At 40.6% G+C, this 19,073-nt stretch overlaps 2 protein-coding genes and 1 long non-coding RNA gene across 8 annotated transcripts in view; 2 read left to right on the plus strand and 1 right to left on the minus strand.

The window, feature by feature from the left end:
- LOC114772175 (ATP-binding cassette sub-family C member 8-like) overlaps positions 1–4,407 on the plus strand; it is a 41,012-nt gene extending 36,605 nt beyond the window's left edge. For all 3 annotated transcript variants that reach the window (XM_028965212.1, XM_028965213.1, XM_028965214.1), the window contains 7 exons: positions 1,005–1,135; positions 1,219–1,297; positions 1,619–1,727; positions 1,815–1,918; positions 2,318–2,451; positions 3,566–3,628; positions 3,725–4,407. In XM_028965212.1, coding sequence (XP_028821045.1) covers positions 1,005–1,135; positions 1,219–1,297; positions 1,619–1,727; positions 1,815–1,918; positions 2,318–2,451; positions 3,566–3,628; positions 3,725–3,862 — 758 coding nt within the window. In that variant the 3' untranslated portion in view covers positions 3,863–4,407. The remainder of the gene's footprint in view (positions 1–1,004; positions 1,136–1,218; positions 1,298–1,618; positions 1,728–1,814; positions 1,919–2,317; positions 2,452–3,565; positions 3,629–3,724) is intronic.
- Positions 4,408–5,397: 990 nt separating this feature from the next.
- On the plus strand, positions 5,398–10,540 carry LOC114772177 (uncharacterized). The gene is made up of 8 exons (XM_028965217.1): positions 5,398–7,325; positions 7,430–7,601; positions 7,835–7,918; positions 8,006–8,188; positions 8,376–8,459; positions 8,547–8,729; positions 8,917–9,000; positions 9,088–10,540. The coding sequence occupies exons 1-8, from the start codon at positions 7,144–7,146 to the stop codon at positions 9,127–9,129; spliced, it is 1,014 nt and encodes a 337-aa protein (XP_028821050.1). The 5' UTR covers positions 5,398–7,143; the 3' UTR covers positions 9,130–10,540.
- Positions 10,541–10,702: 162 nt separating this feature from the next.
- On the minus strand, positions 10,703–15,822 carry LOC114772176 (uncharacterized). Of its 4 annotated transcripts, XR_003743885.1 has the most exons (8): positions 14,998–15,822; positions 14,727–14,882; positions 14,376–14,472; positions 14,057–14,213; positions 13,401–13,710; positions 11,581–11,729; positions 11,036–11,506; positions 10,703–10,937 (listed from the first exon to the last, which is right to left on the minus strand). It is a non-coding gene; the product is annotated as an uncharacterized LOC114772176 (long non-coding RNA). The 4 variants fall into 4 exon arrangements; XR_003743884.1 differs by having other exon boundaries at positions 11,581–13,710; positions 15,248–15,822; XR_003743886.1 differs by having other exon boundaries at positions 11,581–13,710; positions 15,140–15,822.
- Positions 15,823–19,073: the final 3,251 nt, after the last annotated feature.

The following is a 19,073-nucleotide window of genomic DNA, read 5'->3' on the forward strand; positions in this document are numbered from 1 at the left end:
TTTTACAAGAAAAACAATGGTGTGCTTGGGTTGTAACGAGTTATTTGAAGGTTTCTGACCACTTATAAAATGTATTCAATGTCACCAACCATTCCCATTCCCATCAGTATAACCGGCCCACCCTGTAGATCTATTATTATGGCCTGGCCATATGGAGTGGTGATAACACAAAAACCACAGATCCCATAATGCAGTGCTTTACAAACGCATTCTTTACAAAGCAGCTGAATCTCTACAGAAACAGTTTCCACTAGGGATGTGAAATACCACTGATTTCCTTTTCGGTCAGATACCAAATAAAATTCAAGTTGGTATTGGCGATAGTGATAACTTATTCAAAAACTAAATGTGTTTGAAAAAACTAATAAAAATAAGTTGGCAACCCTACCAATGACACAATGTGAACATCTAAGAATGAGCAAGAAACCATGTTTGCATGGTGCTTTGATGTTTGCTAGGACTCTTTCAAGGGGGACAGATAAACTTCACTCTTAAGTGGTGCAACACAACTGTTCTTATTGCATGGAGCAATATTGCATATTCATTTTAACTGATTTCTATCCTTTAACCATTAATCATTAAAGATTGCTTCATTGCTTGATGATAATTTGGCAATTCCAAGAATGAAATTGGAAAAAAAACTTAGATTTTTGTTATTCTTCTTCTATCACTATTTACATAAACATAATATTGAAATTATAGAGCGATCATTTCTTTGTTTATTGGACGAACTTGCAAAATCAGCAGGGGTTCATATAATCTTTCCCATGACAGTAATTTGACCCTTTTCTAAATGGCCATGTGATGTCAATAATGATGTCAAGATGTTTAATAACTAAGACAATATTCACTGCATCCATTAAGATTACATGTCAGCTGAAACATATTCAATTATACTGCAATTAAGAAACCAAAGGCTCTCATTTGGGGGAAAGTGAGTGAATGCCCTCGCACACCTCAGATGGCTCTGATCATTGCTGTGTGTGTATGTTTGTGTGTCACAGCACCAGCCCAGGTTCCTGCAAGGTGGCCACAGCATGGTGAAATTCAGATAAAAAACCTGAGCGTGCGCTACGACAGCAGTCTAAAACCAGTCCTAAAAAAAGTCAACGCTCACATCAGACCTGGACAAAAGGTTACTGGAAAGGTTGATCAGCTCAGTACGAGGTCATACATATATCATACAATAAAGGCCACAAAATTTGTCCTGTCCTGCAGGTGGGAATTTGTGGCCGAACAGGAAGCGGCAAATCATCTTTCTCTTTAGCGCTCTTTCGAATGGTTGATGCATTTGAAGGTTTGTATGAGTTTGAATTTTTTAGAGTAGATGTGGACAGTGTCTCAAATCTGCATGGATCCACCAACAACTATAGTATTAGCATGCAGATGTCAATTTTTTTGTAAGGTTTAAAAAAAATTCAGTACAATGAATTGTGGCCACAAATAATGTACAAAAGAATTATAATAGAATGATCTTTAACAGATGTATAAGTGATGATATTGTGCTATGTTAGCACTCTCGGACAATTGGAATGGCAGATAGGAACAGTGGACTAATTTATAAAAAAAAGTGAGGATTGCCGGTGATGTTTTATCTGAAAAGTTCTGTCCTCTTCAGGAGAAATTATTGTGGATGGGATTGATATTGCTGAACTCCCCCTTGAAACCCTACGATCCCGGTTCTCCATTATCCTCCAGGACCCGGTCATGTTCAGTGGAACCATAAGGTGAATTTAAATTACTGGAATTCTGGAATGAAAAGATCTTAATCATTATGCCCAATCATGCTTAAGTGTATTCTTCCTGATGTGCAGATTTAATCTGGACCCAGAGCGGAAGGCCACTGACCGAACACTGTGGGAGGCACTAGAGATCGCCCAGCTCATGTCTGTTGTCAAGGCACTGCCTGGTGGCTTGGGTAAGATGAGATGTCCTGTCTTTTTTTTTCTTTTTAGGGCCCTGTTATATTGATCTGCGCATGACATTTAGGGTATTTAGGGTGTCAACATAACCACATTTAAAGTAGAATGCCACGGGTCAATTGCTGTTGTATGGACAGATACTTTCATTGTGATTTGCACCAGTTTTTTGCTGTATGTGTGACTCTACATTTAAACATTAAAAACATTTTAAGCTTCAAAATGAACCTTAATGTACTAACAACTAACCAGTACAAACCATTGAAACTAATGTACTAACCAGATCTGATTTACTAATAATAACTGTTTACTGTGAATTTTTCAGTGGCTACATGTAATTAAAAAAAGAATTACAGCCCAAAAATACAATCAGAATTCTCTCTCATGTTCTTCTGTAGATGCCATGGTGACCGAGGGTGGAGAGAACTTCAGCCAGGGCCAGCGTCAGCTCTTCTGTTTGGCCAGAGCTTTTGTGCGAAAGAGCAGCATCCTGATTATGGATGAGGCCACTGCCTCTATAGACATGGCCACGGTAAGGGTCACCAGAGGTCAGAGTACCACATGTAGGGTGTAAATGTATTATGTAATGTTGTATTATGTAAATTCAGAACGGAGCAAATATAGGCAGGATATACAGGTTTGGAATTCACATTGTCTGCTGCAGTCTTGTAACAGCTCCACTTTAATGTCTCATTTTATCTCTGGCTTGACCACGTCTTTTGTCACACTGTTCTATTCCACAATGCAATTCCAGTTGTTCCAGTCATCAGCATACATATTTAAAACGGACCCGTAATCAGAAGGCTGCCGGTTCGAGTTCTGAACCGCAAAGGTGCCACTGAGCAAAAGCACTGTCCCCACACACTGCTCCCCGGGTGCCTTTCATGGCTGCTCACTGCTCACTAAGGGTTAGGGTTAGGGTTAAAAGCAGAGGACACATTTTGTTGTGCTACAATGAGAATCATTTCACTTTCATATTTGTAAATGATCTGTGTTGAAAAAAATCCACAAATGTCCATTGTGTACATGTAATTCCTAGCTGCTGTCACATTTTGGTCAGTGTTTGCAGAGGTACAAAAAATATATATAAACACACACACATTCATACATAATAATAATTATTATTATTCTAGGCTAGTTTGAGGGCCCTGATGTATTGCTATGTCACAGCACATCTGAATGTAAACAGAAAGCTCCTCAGTGTATTTTCTTTTGTGTTTAGAAAGTGAAGCGATTGTCATTGTGATACACAGCAGCACAGCACACGGTGAAATTTGTCCTCTGCATTTAACCCATCACCCTGAGTGAACAGTGGGCAGCCATTACAGGCGCCCGTGTGTGGGGACAGTGCTTTTCTCAGTGGCACCTCAGAGAATCTGGATTCGAAACCTTCTGATTATGGGGCTGCTTCCTTAACCGCTAGGCCACCACTGCCCCAAATAACTACCCCAAAGAGAAGCACTTACTGTCTTGAACTAAAATGAATGCTTCTGATTGAGGCATTTATGGCATTTAGCAGGTATCCTTATAGTGAGTAGTTACAAGGACAGAGTGTCAGACTCAACAACACATTGATAGTAAGTGTGATTTGGGGGCTTCTCGACTTCTACCACTCTTTCTCTGCTTATATACTCTATATTCCACAGGAAAGTATTCTGCAAAAGGTTGTTATGACAGCTTTTGCTGACCGGACTGTTGTCACTATAGCAGTGAGTAGTGATTTTTTTTTTGCCTGTTGGAAAAAGGGTCCACAAAAAATTATCTTGTGTAACAACAAATAAGACATTTTTCCTTTTGTCCTCCAGCATCGCGTCAACAACATACTGAGTTCTGATGTGGTGATTGTGATGAAGCGCGGGGTCATTTTGGAGTACGATGAACCCAAAGTTCTTCTGGATCGACAGGACAGCGTGTTTGGTACCTATGTCAGGGCAGACAAATAACAAGGATGATATTTGCAAGTATCATATTTGTATTAAATTTGATTTTTGTATTTGCAAATGAAATATTGTCTATTGGGATTTTGAACAAGTCATGTTTGCAGCCTGCAGCAAAGACCAAATTGATTGACATTTAACATATCAATTAATCTTAGTAATGTAATCATTCTATATTGATTAATAAACTATGTACATTTAAAGGTGATTAAAGAGTGCCATTTAGTTGTGGTTTTAAATCTTATGACGACTTCATTCTTGATACCTGAATGTTTTTTATGAAAATACATATAAATGTAATGTTGACAATGAAAATTGCATTGCTTATTAATGGGTATGGGTAGTAAAAATATATGAGAAATACAATTCTATTTCTAATAATAATTACTGCTGTTATAAGAAGCATAATTATGGCTAAGGGTCTGATGTACTAAAGGTTTGATAAAACATATTTTTTTCACTTGCTGTTGCTGCCTGGTGATGATGTAGATGCCTTGAAAAAAATTATTGATAATGAAATGTTTGATTCTGAATAAATTGGCAAGAGTAAAGATGTAAGCGACTTAAACACAGTCCATTGTGACAGCTGGGTCAAAGCATCCTCAAAATCCCATTTTAGGTCCAGGGCATTTTAGGTCCCGTAATCAGAAGGTTGCCGGTTCAAATCCCGATCCGCCATGGTGCCACTGAGGTGCCACTCAGCAAAGCACCATCCCCACAGAGGACAAATTTCACTGTGTGCACTGTCTGCTGTGTATCACAATGTGACAATCACTTACAAGACCAATGTCTTGGTAGCATATAACACAAGACACCTTCAGAGGTCATGTGGAGTATGTGCCAGACCAGCTCTTGTAGCAGGCCTACTCATGTGGTTTTAATGTTCTGGAATTTCTAACAGTCAAAACGTGTGAATATACATTATGAATTTATGCTTAAGAAACTGCACAGATCTGCACAAATAAGCATTTATTTTGTACAATCAGATCTTTATTAGCGTTTTAAATAAAAAAAAAACATTATTGTACATGAAATAAACTCTTAAGAAGCTTCTACTTGGGCTTTGCTGTACAAAGAGCGAGCCCCTAATTTGGCCACAGTATTTGGTCCTTATAAAATCATGCGTGTCACCTGTCCCTGACCCACCTGGAACACCATATCAGCATATCAGATCAGGCTCAGTATGATGTTTAAAAGGGGTCAGTGTTTGTCCTTCTGAAGTTAACAATCAATTAATTTCTCTTACTAACATTAAAGCAGAGATTATCATCCAGACCACCTCCTCTTCATTTGATCTGAAGTCATTGTCCCTGATATGGGTATATCATATCATTGTTTACAATATTCTCTCACTTTTCTTGCACTAAATGACCAATATTGAACTCCCTTGGATGAGAAGCAGCCTCACACATTAATTTTCTCAGGATGCTTTACTGTTGGGTGGTAGTAGCCTATTGGGTAACACACTCACCTATGAACCAGGAGACCCAGGTTCAAATCCCACTTATCTCCATTGTGTCCCTGAGCAAGACACTTAACCCTAAATTGCTCCAGGGGGACTGTCCCTGTAACTACTGATTGTAAGCCGCTCTGGATAAGGGCATCTGATAAATGCTGCAAATGTAATATAAATGTTTAATGTGTGATTCTGCTCCTGATAAAATTCAATCTCATGGGAAAAGGGAGGCTGTGCAGAGGACTTTGTCTGATGAGCAGTGTTAGTCTCCATTCTACATATTTATTTTCATTTTCTTATGGTGTTTTCATACAGAGGGACTACTTTTATTGATTTTGCTCTGTTTGCCCAACTGTAGATGTGGAGTTTATGCATGTCTATGGTGACATTATAGGGCATGCATGTGACTGTGAGTGCCATTATCTGAAAGACAGAGATTTGCTCTTTACTGTGGAATGTGAAGGTGAAGCTATTTTTTGCCCACTCTACTAGTGACCATGGGTGAGGTCACCCAAAGGTGACACTGCATGGCCCACGACAATGGTATGTTCTCTGTGGACCCCCCCAAGAGAGCATGTGCTTTGACCCACCTGTGTGTGATAGCAGATGCAAGTGTGAGTTGAGAATGGAGATGGGTTACAGGCCACACAGGCTGAGACTGAGAATAAGTTGAGAGTGGAGAAAGGCCTCCCTTTATGCAGAAACACTACATTATATGTCTCCAAGATGTGCTCTATTTGCATAAACAGAAGATTACATATTATTGTAAAATTCCACCCATCACTGCCTCTAAATTACTCAAATTACTGTAACATTGATGTAGTAAAATCATTGTCAGTCACATTCATTTTTACTCCCCTTGATTTTTACCTGACAACCTACAAACTGGCTGGGCTGAATATAATGACAAAGCGTAACACTCATACCATACGCATTTTTGACAGTATGGATCAATCACTTAGTGCCCTTACACATGCTTGCATACAAGTGTGACCTATTCAGGAGGAGGGTGTTCGTGATCAGTGAAACACAGTTTGCAGATTTTTTGTTTAAAATATGATACTCATGTACTCATGCAGATACATATTGGTTAATCATAAAAAAAAAATTCCACATGATTTTTGATTACTCGGTTTTTTTTTATCATGAATCAAAAGTTGGAAATCATTTGCATATATGTATATTAAAAAAAACTATTCTTCTAACTGTATCATGCGCAAGACCTAAATGTGTGAATTAGCCATTGTGAAATTAAACGTAATGTACAGCGAATCTTAAAAGACGGCGTGTCGTGTTTAAATGGCAACAAAAACTCGCACTTCTATTGGCTGACGGGCTTTCGTCGGTGGTGGTCCAGTCGCAGCTTGAAACGTTCCGCGGGAAAATCTGCCGTTTTTTACGCGGATTTTTCTGCACCCAGCCTTCAGCTCAAGGTGACGATTTGATTGGATAATAGCTCGCACCAGCTGTAACCGTCCCGCTTCTGATTGGATGGCGATTCTGTATGTCATCCCTCCGCCTCTTCAATCACGGTTGTGATTGGTTGAGAAGATAAAAACAGTGTCTGCTATTGGTCAGAAGTTTGACGCTTCTGGTTGCCTTGGTTTCGACATAGATACAAGATACAGACTCGAGTTTTTCTTCCCGACATTGGAGCCCGGTGTCAGAGAGAGTGCGCGTTTGGCGGCAGATTTCTGACAGCCGAAGGAAGGAGGAAGACAAATTTCAACTGCTTTTCAATCGGGACCGTTAGTGTGCTTACTCAAAAATTCACAGGAGTTTGCCACCGATTAATCCCGTTTTTCGGGGACACTGCGCATAGCGGGCAGATATGGACTTCAGCCCGGACAGCCTTCACCCGCAGCCTGGCCGAGGATTCCCTCAAGTCTCGCTGCCGGATTTGGTGTCCATGGGCTCCCCATGTGTGAAGACTCTGATCTTCTCCCCCGCTGCACCCGCGGACGTGCCTTCCCCTGTCACTGAATTGTGCGCGGTTCTGGCGGTTCTCGGAAGGTACAGTTTCTGAACTCTTTAATGAGCCGTTATCCTCGTGTTGTTTGCTAGCTTATCGAATTTGCTTTTCATATAATAGTTAATGCTTATTTTTCTCTTTTTAGTCAACGTGAACCCCCCAAGCTGAAGATCCCCTCAACGCCCAGTCTACAGGGACGGTCTCAATTTAAAAGAAGGGTGTCACCAGATGAGGGTACACCTGTCAGAGAAAAGAGGAGGAGGATCTCAGCTGATACATACATCCCAATGGTGCATGAAGTCAGACCCTCCCAAACTGTAAGTAATATATAACTACTCGGTAATTACAGATCCTTAATCCCTCCCCATAATGGACTCATTTACCTCTCTATTTATTTATTTTCTTGTCTCAGGTTCAAAGATCAAAGCGTTCACTATCATTTTATTCATAGCTGTAATTGTTTGCATGTCAATGTTTGCTACCATGACAGTTTAATGTTTCATACTAAAACAGTTCTGTGTAATAATTAAAATGACATTTAATTCTTCAGAGTGACTCCAATGTTCCAGTGGGAATGGCCAGTCACTTTACTGCTTCACTAGTGACAGATGAACCAGCTGAAGGTCCTGGATCGGTGAGACATGCTTTGATTCTTTACTGTTTGATTCTTTTGAATCCTCTGTAGATTCTGACTCTATATCTTTGTCCTCCTGGACTGTAGCCTGTGATTCTCTGTCGATCACACGGGCTTTTCCACTCTCCCTCAACAACCAGTCTACAGGGACGGTCTCAATTTAAAAGAAGGGTGCAACCAGATGAGGGTACACCTGTCAGAGAAAAGAGGAGGAGGATCTCAGCTGATGCATACATCCCAATGGTGCATGAAGTCAGACCGTCCCAAACTGTAAGTAAAATATAATTACTATAACTATATATTTATTTATTTTCTTGTCTCAGGTTCAAAGATCAAAGAGTTCACTATAATTTTATTCATAGCTGTGATTGCATGTCAGGGTTTGCTACCATGACAGTTTAATGTTTCATACTCAAACAGTTCTGTGTAATAATTAAAATGACATTTAATTCTTCAGAGTGACTCCAATGTTCCAGTGGGAATGGCCAGTCCCTTTACTGCTTCACTAGTGACAGATGAACCAGCTGAAGGTCCTGGATCGGTGAGACATGCTTTGATTCTTTACTGTTTGATTCTTTTGAATCCTCTGTAGATTCTGACTCTATATCTTTGTCCTCCTGGACTGTAGCCTGTGATTCTCTGTCGATCACACGGGCTTTTCCACTCTCCCTCAACACCCAGTCTACAGCGACGGTCTGAATTAAAAAGAAGGGTGTCACCAGATGAGAGTCTGCCTGTCAGAGAAAGGAGGACGAGGATCTCAGCTGATGCATACATCCCAATGGTGCATGAAGTCAGACCGTCCCAAACTGTAAGTAAAATATAATTACTATAACTATATATTTATTTATTTTCTTGTCTCAGGTTCAAAGATCAAAGAGTTCACTATAATTTTATTCATAGCTGTGATTGCATGTCAGGGTTTGCTACCATGACAGTTTAATGTTTCATACTAAAACAGTTCTGTGTAATAAATAAAATGACATTTAATTCTTCAGAGTGACTCCAATGTTCCAGTGGGAATGGCCAGTCACTTTACTGCTCCACTAGTGACTAAAAAAACAGCTGAAGGTCCTGGATCGGTGAGACATGCTTTGATTCTTTACTGTTTGATTCTTTTGGATCCTCTGTAGATTCTGACTCTACATCTTTGTCCTCCTTGACTGTAGCCTGTGATTCGCTCTCGACGACGTGGACTGTTCCGCATTTGATTTCGGATTGAGCAGATACCTCTCAGGAAGAGAGTGAAGCCCAGGATTATCATGAGGCCTTTAAAGAGGACCTTCAGAAATTCTGTCAGAAGAGCCGGACCTGGGCTGGGGAGCGCAGCAAAAGAGACACGTACAGCCGCTTACAAAAGCACTTTTACAAAAGCACTTTAATTGCAAGTAGATTCAGATGGTGCCTCAGTGCTTTTAAAAAAATTCTGTACATAGTTTTTTCCTTGCAAACCCTAAATTGTTTTGCAACTATATTGTTATATTGTTTTATATATGCCCTATATACACTTTATTATTTTGAGAGAGCTTGCTACATTTACACTTGCTACATTTGCACTTAAAAAAAAAAAAAATTATTCCTTGCAAACCCTATATTGTTTTGCAACCTATATTGTTATATTGTTTTATATATAGCCTATATACCCTTTATTGTTTTGAGAGCACTTGCTACATTTATACTTACAAAAATATATATTTTATTCCTTGCAAACCCTATATTGTTTTGCAACCTATATTGTTATATTGTTTTATATATACCCTATATACCCTTTATTGTTTTGAGACCACTTGTTACATTTACATTTACAGCATTTATCAGATGCCCTTAACCATAGCAACACTGCAGGATTGCATGTAATATGTAATGTGTAATGTAATGTAATGTGAAGGAGGAATATAAAATTCTTCTGAGCATCTTATGTCATTTCAGTTTCTCTATTTTAAATGTTAATACAAAGTGTGTTTATAGCCTAATAGAACAGTTGTCTTTTACATCCCCTCAGTCTTTGTGCCCTTGAGGTGTGTGTATGTGAGAGAGAAACTCACATTCCTGAGCTTATTCTGAGTGGGAACGTTTACCAACCGCTCCCCCTGGGAGAAGCCCTCTGGTTAACATCGCTTTGAGTTCCCAATTAGTTACAGTCGCTATTTTCAGATCCTCACTGGTCTTAAATTTCCCCCAATGTCCTGAAACCTAAGTCTTATTCCTCCTATATAAACCATTTTGGTTTAAATAATCCTCTAAATGAATATAAGGTAAAATGATTGGATAACTCATCTGTGCCAGGTTCTGCCAACTTCAAGATATTGTCTCCAGATAACTGTTTATGCCCTAAAACCATGGCACCTGAGAGTGAATTGTTAATTAACAACGCCTTAAAAATGAAAATGAGCACATTGTCACCATACAGCAGGAGCCCAGCTGCAATTTCATTTGCACATGACTCAGGAAGATCTTGTTCTCATGGCAAAAGTCTGTTCAAATGCCCACATCTGTCTTTAAATATTAACATCACTGTTTAGTCATTCAAGTGGTGAATGGTCAGGTTATGCGATCAAGCATATGTTGGAAAGATGAACTAGACTGTGGTGTTTAACCCTTCCTGTGCACACGACACCACCTACTGGCCAGGTGTATAATTACAAACCATGTATGACCAAATAATTGTTCTACATAAATGATGATATGTGTATAATAAAATACTGTTTGAGTGTATTCTGTGTGACGATGTATGGACGATGATGTACAGAACAGGTGAATGTTTATTCAGAAATAAACATTCAGTTTTTGGTTTTAAGCGATTCCTTTTTTATTTATTTATCATTTTACATCCGGGGGACAACTTTAGAGGCAGAAACATTGTAGAAGGGAGACAATAAAGAAAAGGCACCAGCTAAAGCTGCTCCTACTCAACCAAACATTGCAGCATCAAATATGTGCTGTTCCATCTGGTCTCCACTTCTTGCATTAGCTTCATTTTCTCCATCCCCAGATGAATCTGCACTTGTGTAAGTTTTTCCTGTAAAGATACAGATGGAATACTGATAAATCACTGCAGTAGGAACACACACAAACTATTAGCGTTCTTATAAATTGCAATAAAGGGAAAGAGCATACCTTAGCAGTGGTGATGCTTCTAAAGTAGCCAACCAGCTTCTTTGCTTTGGCCCAGATGCCAATGAGCACAGGGTGCTGGTCAAGAGCCTTCTTCACAATCAGATTAAGCGTGTGTGCAATGCAAATATGATGCTCCAGATTCAGCTTTCTCACATAGGCAACCATATTGGGAGCACCATCAGTGACCATACATGTCACCTTATTAGTGATTCCCCAGTCCTCCATCAGGGAAGCTTTCACACAAGCTATATTTTCTGCTGTGTGTGATTGGGGGAATGCATGCACTCCCAACAGCACTGAACTGAGCGGGGTTTTCTTACCCACAAAATGGCATGTTACAGCCAGGTAGGCATCCATGTTGATGGATGTCCACATGTCAGATGTAAGACTAACAGCAGCCACCTTTTCCACTTTAGCCTTAGCCTTCTCCTTGGCTGACTCATACTCGGCCTCCACCATGGCCTTCAGAGCCTAAAGGAAACAAATATATAGTGTGAGCCGTACAATAAAGTACTCATGTCTTTCATGCATGCACCCATACATACCTGCCTTGTAGGAGGAACCTAACAGGGATCACGTTAGGTTCACGTGGAAACAAATGTCCTGAATCCATTATCATCTACAATACTGAAGGGCTGTGTATCCTTCACTATCATGGAGTCAAGGGCTTTATCCAGCTATTGTTTCCTGGTGGCTGAGAATAAATAAAATGTCTGTTATCTGTCTTGGAACACAATAAGCACCTCGCCTTTGAATAAAATAAGAAACAGTGAAAAATACAGTTCTTGAAAAGCAAACATAATGCACCTGAAATTATGTTAGATTTAGCTTACGTTATTATGAGTTATGTGCTCAAAATGTTCCCACACAGGGCAAATCCTCCTCTTCGTAGCTGGCTCCATTCTCTTACTTCTCCTTCTCTCATCACTCTTATAACTCTCTCTCTCTAAACTCTCCAAACTACCAAAACTGCTTACTTCGTGTCAGTTTTCGTCACCAGGGCGCTGTTAAGATAAATCGATAGCCTGTCTGCAAATTCACAGGAATTTGCCACCGATTGCGTTGTAATCCCCTGCGTGTAACAGTCATTTACATTTAATGTTCTTTGAACTGTCAATCCAGTTTACTGTTTTTTCGCCATCTAGTAGTGAATTACAGACGGAATAATTATTATGGTTTAAGGTTCCGCCCCCTTTTTATATATGCACTCACGCCGTCTGCACAGCGTTGCTGCAGATTGGCGCCACTGAAGAGAAAGAGAATTAAAAGGTTAAAAAAGAAATAAGCAAAGCAATGTTGGGAAGAAACTACAGCCATAAGAAAATATTTAGCCTCTCATGGATGTCAGCTCACGAGGTTTGTTGACTTTTAATATTTTATTTGTGATCAATACGTTGTTTCAAATGTATGAGAAAACATGCAAGAACTTGTTTTAATGCAAAGTTTTCTTTTGTTTTCTTTGTGAGCAGTTCTCACAGGTTGTTAAGACCAGAATAAACCCCGTTTTTGACTCTATGTCGTGCCTCCGTCATTCCTTGAGGGAATGCACATAGCGGGCAGATTGAATATGGACTTCAGTCCGGACAGCCTTCACCTCCAGCCTGGCCGAAGACTCGGATTCCCTCAGGTCTCGCTGCCAGATTTGGTGTCCACGGGCTCCTCATGTGTGAAGACTCTGTTTTTCTCCCCCGCGACTTATTTGTCCATAAACATGTACAGTTTCTAAACGCTTTAATGAGCCATTATCCTTGTGTTGTCTGCTATCTTATCGTATTGGCATTTCATATAATAATTAATGCTTCCCCCCCCCCCCCAAAGCAGAAAAAAGCTCAGCTTTTGAAGATTCCTTCATTTGCTTCAGATGCCTCATCTGATGCAGGTATGTGTCTGTCGTGTGCAGGCAGGCCGGGTCTGAATTTTTTATGCTGATTTTGCTCTTTATCCATGGTGTTGCTCTTTATTCATGGTCTCTAGGTGTTGGTCTCAACTCCCCTGGTCCATTGGATCCAGATGATATTGAGTTGACGAGTAAAGAGCTGGTCCACAGTTCCACAGCCAGGACGACAACCACACTGCTCCTCCTCAAACTGAGATTCAACTATCGACCGGACCCTCCTCTCCAGTACCTTGGAGTAGATCTTTCCAGAGAGGCTGAGGTTGGAACACACCCTCTAGTCCCCCTTCTTAAAAAATGGGGACCACCACCCCAGTCTGCCACTCCACAAGAACAGCCCCCGATGACCAAGAGATATGCCAACCATGACAGCCCCACAACATCCATAGCCATGAGATACCCAGGATGGATCTCATCCACCCCTGGGGCTCCGCTGCTGTGTAGCTGTTTGACTACCTCAGCAACTTTTACCTTTGAGATTGGACAGTCCATATCCAGGCATCCCAGCCCTGGTTCCTCCTCGAAATGCGCATCGGTGGGATTGAGGAGCTCCTCCTTCCACCGCCCGAATATAGCACCAGTTGAGGTCAGCAGCTCCCCATCCCCACTGAAAACAGTGTGAGCGAGTTGCTGCCTTCCTCTCCTGAGGCGTCGGATGGTTTGCCAGAACCTCTTTGGAGCTGATCGATAGTCTTTCTCCATGGCCTGACCGAACTCCTCCCGCACCCGAGATTTTGCCTCGCCGACTGCCACTGCTGCACCCCGCTTGGCCGTCCAGTACCTGTTAAGTGTGACATATGATAGACAGTACTAAGAGTTAAAATGTGGTGCATTGTATGAATATTTTAATTTAGCCTGATGCACTTTTCAATATAACATATACAAACTGAACTTTGAATGTTTGGATTATGATAATTTGCTTTGAATTCCATTGAAATTAGTAAAAATGTTACATTGCGAGAGATAACCATGTTTTAAATATCTTTAAAACCTTAGTTTTTACCATCTTTTTTGTTTCATTTTCCAGATAATCGACTAATACTGTGTACATTTGGAAAAAGTAGAAATCTCTCATTTATCCACCACATGAAAGTGTGAGCGGTTCACAGGCAGGAAAGAGGCTCCACCTGGCAACAGGAAGTTGTTTGTGAGAAGAGCTGCTTTCACGCCCTCAGCACGGACGCACTGGTTAGCTTCCTCCATGACAGGGTGGAGTTGAGTGAAAGGACCCCAGGTCAGGGCCTGGAGAAATGAGCTGAAATCCACCTTGATTGGAAAGCCAGCCTTGAGACAAGACGAATATTAGTTGTAATCACCATAAATTGCTGACTCATATGTATTATATGAATATATGTAAAGATATTAATATCTATTGTGAACATTCGTGTTTATGCATGTTCAAGAGATACAACATGTTGTAGTAAGTTAGGGAAATGTTTGACTTACTACTGCGGTGCACTCGTGGCTGAAAGTCTCCACAAACATAAGCTCTCATAAACCTCCTCGACATGGCATGGTGGAACACCATTCCTTCCTTCCCACTCTGACATCAAAAACAGCACAGATGGAAAACCAGATGAATTCAGATTGTAATGATTGTAGGATTTACAGGATTATAGAAATTACAGGAGTTCTTCAGACACAGACACTGTCCCTACACAAAGTGATGAATGACAGTTAAATATTTGCACCAGCTATCCTGAATTTGTGTTTCATGCACAAGAAAAGGAACAGTAAATGACATTTCAAATTCTGTAATTGTTTGTGTTTCGTCCTCTAATCCTAATGTTGGTTCACCTGTATCGGCAGGCACGGGCGGTGGGATCAACACCCCATACATGTCAAAAACCACTGCCTTATAGGAGGGACCAGGATGGAAGCGGAAACTACGTCTGTGACTATTCCCACCGGCAAGGCGAACAGTCAGGCGTGAAACAGTCATGGCCATGTCACCTTAAACACAGAGACAGAGGAGGAAAAATGAGACAGTCTTCACCTGGATCAACAGGGATGCTTGGGATTAAACTCGTGTGTTATTAACAGCTATGTAAAATGTGAAAATACACACCTCTGCTCATGAACCCATGTGAGGTAAAGCAGAGCTGGCGAGATGCTCATATCCAAGCGATGTTACGTCATTTAAGTAACCTCAAAGCTCTGGTACCTGTTCTGCTAGTTTTCCACTTCACTTCAGTTTACATGTTAGTTACCTGGTACATGTGAAGCCGCAGACTACGGCGCCAAACACTAGAACCTTCGGCAGTCTGTACCGAAAACGCTGAACGGCTGTGTGCGTGTCGTCATGCTCGAAAACTCACCGCAACTCAACACCTCTAACCTGTCGTCGCTGCATTTCCGGTGGCGACCACTTCATATGTCAAAATAAAAGTCTGTCCAGTGAGTCCGTATGAAGAGTCAGAAAAGCGTTTACATTTTCTTAAGCGATCAAAGCTCTTACATAAAGGAGCTTATTTTGAGTGAAAATCAAGGAGCCGGGAACCGAAATGGCACACGCTGGCAAAAAACTGCAGTTCCCATGCCCCCCCCAGACAGGCGGCGGCGGGGGGACCGTCCTTGTGCCCCCATCCACCCGCCAACGCCGGAGGCAGCAGATCTGCACTTCGTGCACAAAAATAATAATTTACAGAATCTTAATAAACGTTTGGTAGCCTGCTGCGCCCATGGCAGGATGCCACCCTGGTTCGCCAGCATTTAAACCGCCGCTGCGAACTGGACCCACGAACCGGACGTCGCATTTCACGTTGATGGTAATGCATTAGAATGCGACTGCACGGCGACACAGAAGACGCGAATGCGACGTGCATGCGTGTGAGAGAAGGTTGCAAAGAATGGAAGTCAGGCAGACACACGCACACGGTCCCTCCAGGCGCCACTGTCCTTAATCGACACGACTGTCGTGCAAGTGTTATGTAACAGGCATTCAGAGGGCGGTGGAAATATGATGTGCTTTGGGCTGAATAAAGTAAAGATGTTTATTGTTCAGTGGCACAATGAATAAAAATTGCTATAAATTGTCTGAAATGTCTGCGAAACGTTTAGTAAAATGTATCGCATACAGAGTTAAGCAATACACAAAAGTATTAAACAACCTCCTTCTACCATCTAGCTTAGGGCCATGAAGTTCAGTGTGAGGTTTTTTAATATGTGATGCCCTCTTTGAAAAGGCACCAAAGTAATTAGAAAATAAACTAAAAGGTATTTATTGTACATGTGCGGGCAGTTCCTTCATTATTGCATCATCAATCAAGCATATAAAAGATCTGGGGTTAGCTCCATTGTGATGTTTGCATGTGGAAGACCTTGCTGTGAATGTTCTTGCTACCCATGTGGCCAAATGTTGCCGATCTTCTCTATAACAATAAATCACCATAATTTGACTCCATCTAGTGGTTAGTTTTATGTGTTGCTATTGAGAGCGTGTGCATTTTATTATCATCCTACTACTACATTTATTCACTAAAAATACCCATGAATTATTTTCCTTTCACTTATCAATTGTTTGCAACTTTGTGTTGCTCTGTCACATAAAATTCCAATAAATTACATTTAATTTATTGGAATGGGGCAGTGGTGGCCTAGCGGTTAAGGAAGCAGCCCCATAATCAGAAAGTTGCTGCTCCCACACACTGCTCCCCGGGCGCGGGTGATGGTTAAAAGCATCCGACGCATCACAACCATGTTACGCAGGGAATTTCCTGACTGTGGCAGGAGCTTGTTAGCCCAAGCTGGATGCCACACAAAGCGCACAAATAGGATAATATGAGAAGTAACGCAGCAGACTCCCAATATGAATTACTGTTTCACATCTATATTGGTGAGATTAACCGTAGCCGGCTTGGTGCCCTGGGCAAACACCCCAACTTGTGCTCACGCCCCACATAAATGGATGTGATAGAATTAAGAGTACACAACAGCGCAGAAGTTAGCTTCTCATTCACAGCTCCTTATTCAAATTGTCTGTTCTACCTCAAAAACAGGCTGCAATACTAGTTACTTTACATTGAAATTTCCATAATCATAATAAATCTATGTGCACAGGAGCAAAGTTCCCAGTTCAATTTCACAGTGAAAAATGTTTTGGCCCAGGAAGGTATTAATTGATATTTTTACACATCCTATTTTAACCGTAACAAGTGCGTATTCAGTGACCCAGGGCTTTTAAACTGTTTTTTTTTTAGTTTTAAAAAAAAAAAATTATAATAAATAATGCCATTCATCAATCCATTATACAGTTCCCATGTGAAATGTTAAGCGAAAACAGTATCGGGCCAGACAGGTAATACTTCATACCATTTCTAATAGTTCAGGATGTTGAGTGGGTACAACGATGATCACCATATACAGATTTAAAACCTGGCTGTAGACCTCGCTGAACTACTTGCTGAATACTGCAGATGCTGAGCAGTATTTAAGGTGGAACTGACAATTCAAATAAGGAGCTACTTCAGTGTCTTGTTTATTAGATGTCGCTCCAGCCAGTCAGATCATCTACTGCTGCCGGAACGGTCTGGTCATGTAATCTTCTTTTATTCAAATATACACAAGACCTCTTCTATTTCTTTACACCTAATGCATCACTGGACCTTCAATCGATCTACAGCAAGATGGAGAACAACAATGGACTGTTCTCTCGGCTGCGATCAGGGAAGCTCTCTTGGTCCTGCACCGTTTATTTCTTGCTCCCTGAAGTCCAACACAGAGAGGCTATACGAACTCTACATAGGACAGAACTCTAATACATTCCTGCACTTTCAACAACTTCTGGACTCAATACCCCCAGTCATTTGCACACCTTCACTCTACTCGTTACATATAATTTATGTTTAAAAACATAAATAAGCAATATTTGTTTATATTTGCAATATTTGTAACACTTGAATACTTGCAATACTTGCAATATTGTGGTCTTTAGCAGTGGCACAAGCATTTCACTGCATATCATACAGTGTATGACTGTGTACATGACAAATAAAATTTTAATTTATTATTAAGAGAGAAAGAAATATCAGCAGACTACAGCTAACAATAGGAATGATATTCAGTTTAAAGTTTTGCTGCACATGTGCCGGAGTGATGTGGTTACACTAGATGTATAAGTGTATTTCTCTAAATGTGTGCTTTGTGTCTTTTATTTTCTAAAGACTTTTATTTTTGTTACTTGTATTCTGGTGTGGGTAAAGGAATTATAGTGACAATCCGGGTGTTTAATTAATTGTAGAATGTCTAAGTATGTTAGTGTTTCTGGTTATGTCAAATAGGTTTTTGTATTTTTGTTTGTTCAATTTATGGTTATTGTAAAAAGTTATGTGAGTTATAACCTCTGATCACCCCCCAACAATTGGGGGGGGGTGAACACATGGCGTGAGCTGTAAGAGGTACGTGGGGTTGTTGTGCAAAATGTTATTTCTTTTTTCATTATAAATTATATACATATTAGGAATATTTTGTATGTCTGTTATTTTGTGAATATTTTGTATGTTCTTATAATACTGTATATTGTAGAGAGAGGTGCAGAAAGGAGACACAATGTGTGACGCAACGTTCTGACGCGACCTTGCTTTTTGTGCAGAATACACGTGGTTAAGCAAATCTCTTGTGTCATCTTGTCATTTGCTGTTCGAAGAGCAAAATAAAAAAATACACAACGCAGAAGAAGAACCGCTACACACATTCATTTATTTTGTCTTCTTTATTTTTCAATACTTTAGAAAAGAGAAGGGGGTTGGCACTTGAGAGAAAAGGGTGTTGTCCATTGTCAAGCTATAAATAAAGAGGAAGAGAACTGCAGCAGAACTGTCATTCCACCTCATTCAATTTTCCACCAAAAGAATGCCTCAACCAGTTGTCTCCGTATTTCGTCTCATCTGTTTCATCACCTACATCTACATCTCACAGTGGCCCATCTTCGTGGCTGGTGCTGATCTTCAAGGGAGTGATTCAGGATTGGAATACTGTGAGGATGTGACAAAGATTGTGAGGAACAACTATTACAGCAGTGGAATTCGACAGTGCACCAGCAGCTGCCATATGGGCTCTTCCGATTACTACTGGTGCAAAACCAGAGGTGACTGGGAATACTGCTCTACTGATAATGGCTATGATTACAAATATATCCCTTGCAAG

Source organism: Denticeps clupeoides, unplaced genomic scaffold (genome assembly GCF_900700375.1).
Source record: "Denticeps clupeoides unplaced genomic scaffold, fDenClu1.1, whole genome shotgun sequence".
Classification (NCBI taxonomy): Eukaryota; Metazoa; Chordata; class Actinopteri; order Clupeiformes; family Denticipitidae; genus Denticeps; species Denticeps clupeoides.

Excerpts from the sequence above, each read along its gene's own strand:
- LOC114772177 (XM_028965217.1), top strand. The coding sequence starts at position 7,144 with ATGGACTTCAGCCCGGACAGCCTTCACCCGCAGCCTGGCCGAGGATTC. Across the intron at positions 8,460-8,546 it reads CAGCTGAAGGTCCTGGATCG|CCTGTGATTCTCTGTCGATC; the intron begins GTGAGACATGCT and ends CCTGGACTGTAG. Across the intron at positions 8,730-8,916 it reads AAGTCAGACCGTCCCAAACT|AGTGACTCCAATGTTCCAGT; the intron begins GTAAGTAAAATA and ends TTAATTCTTCAG.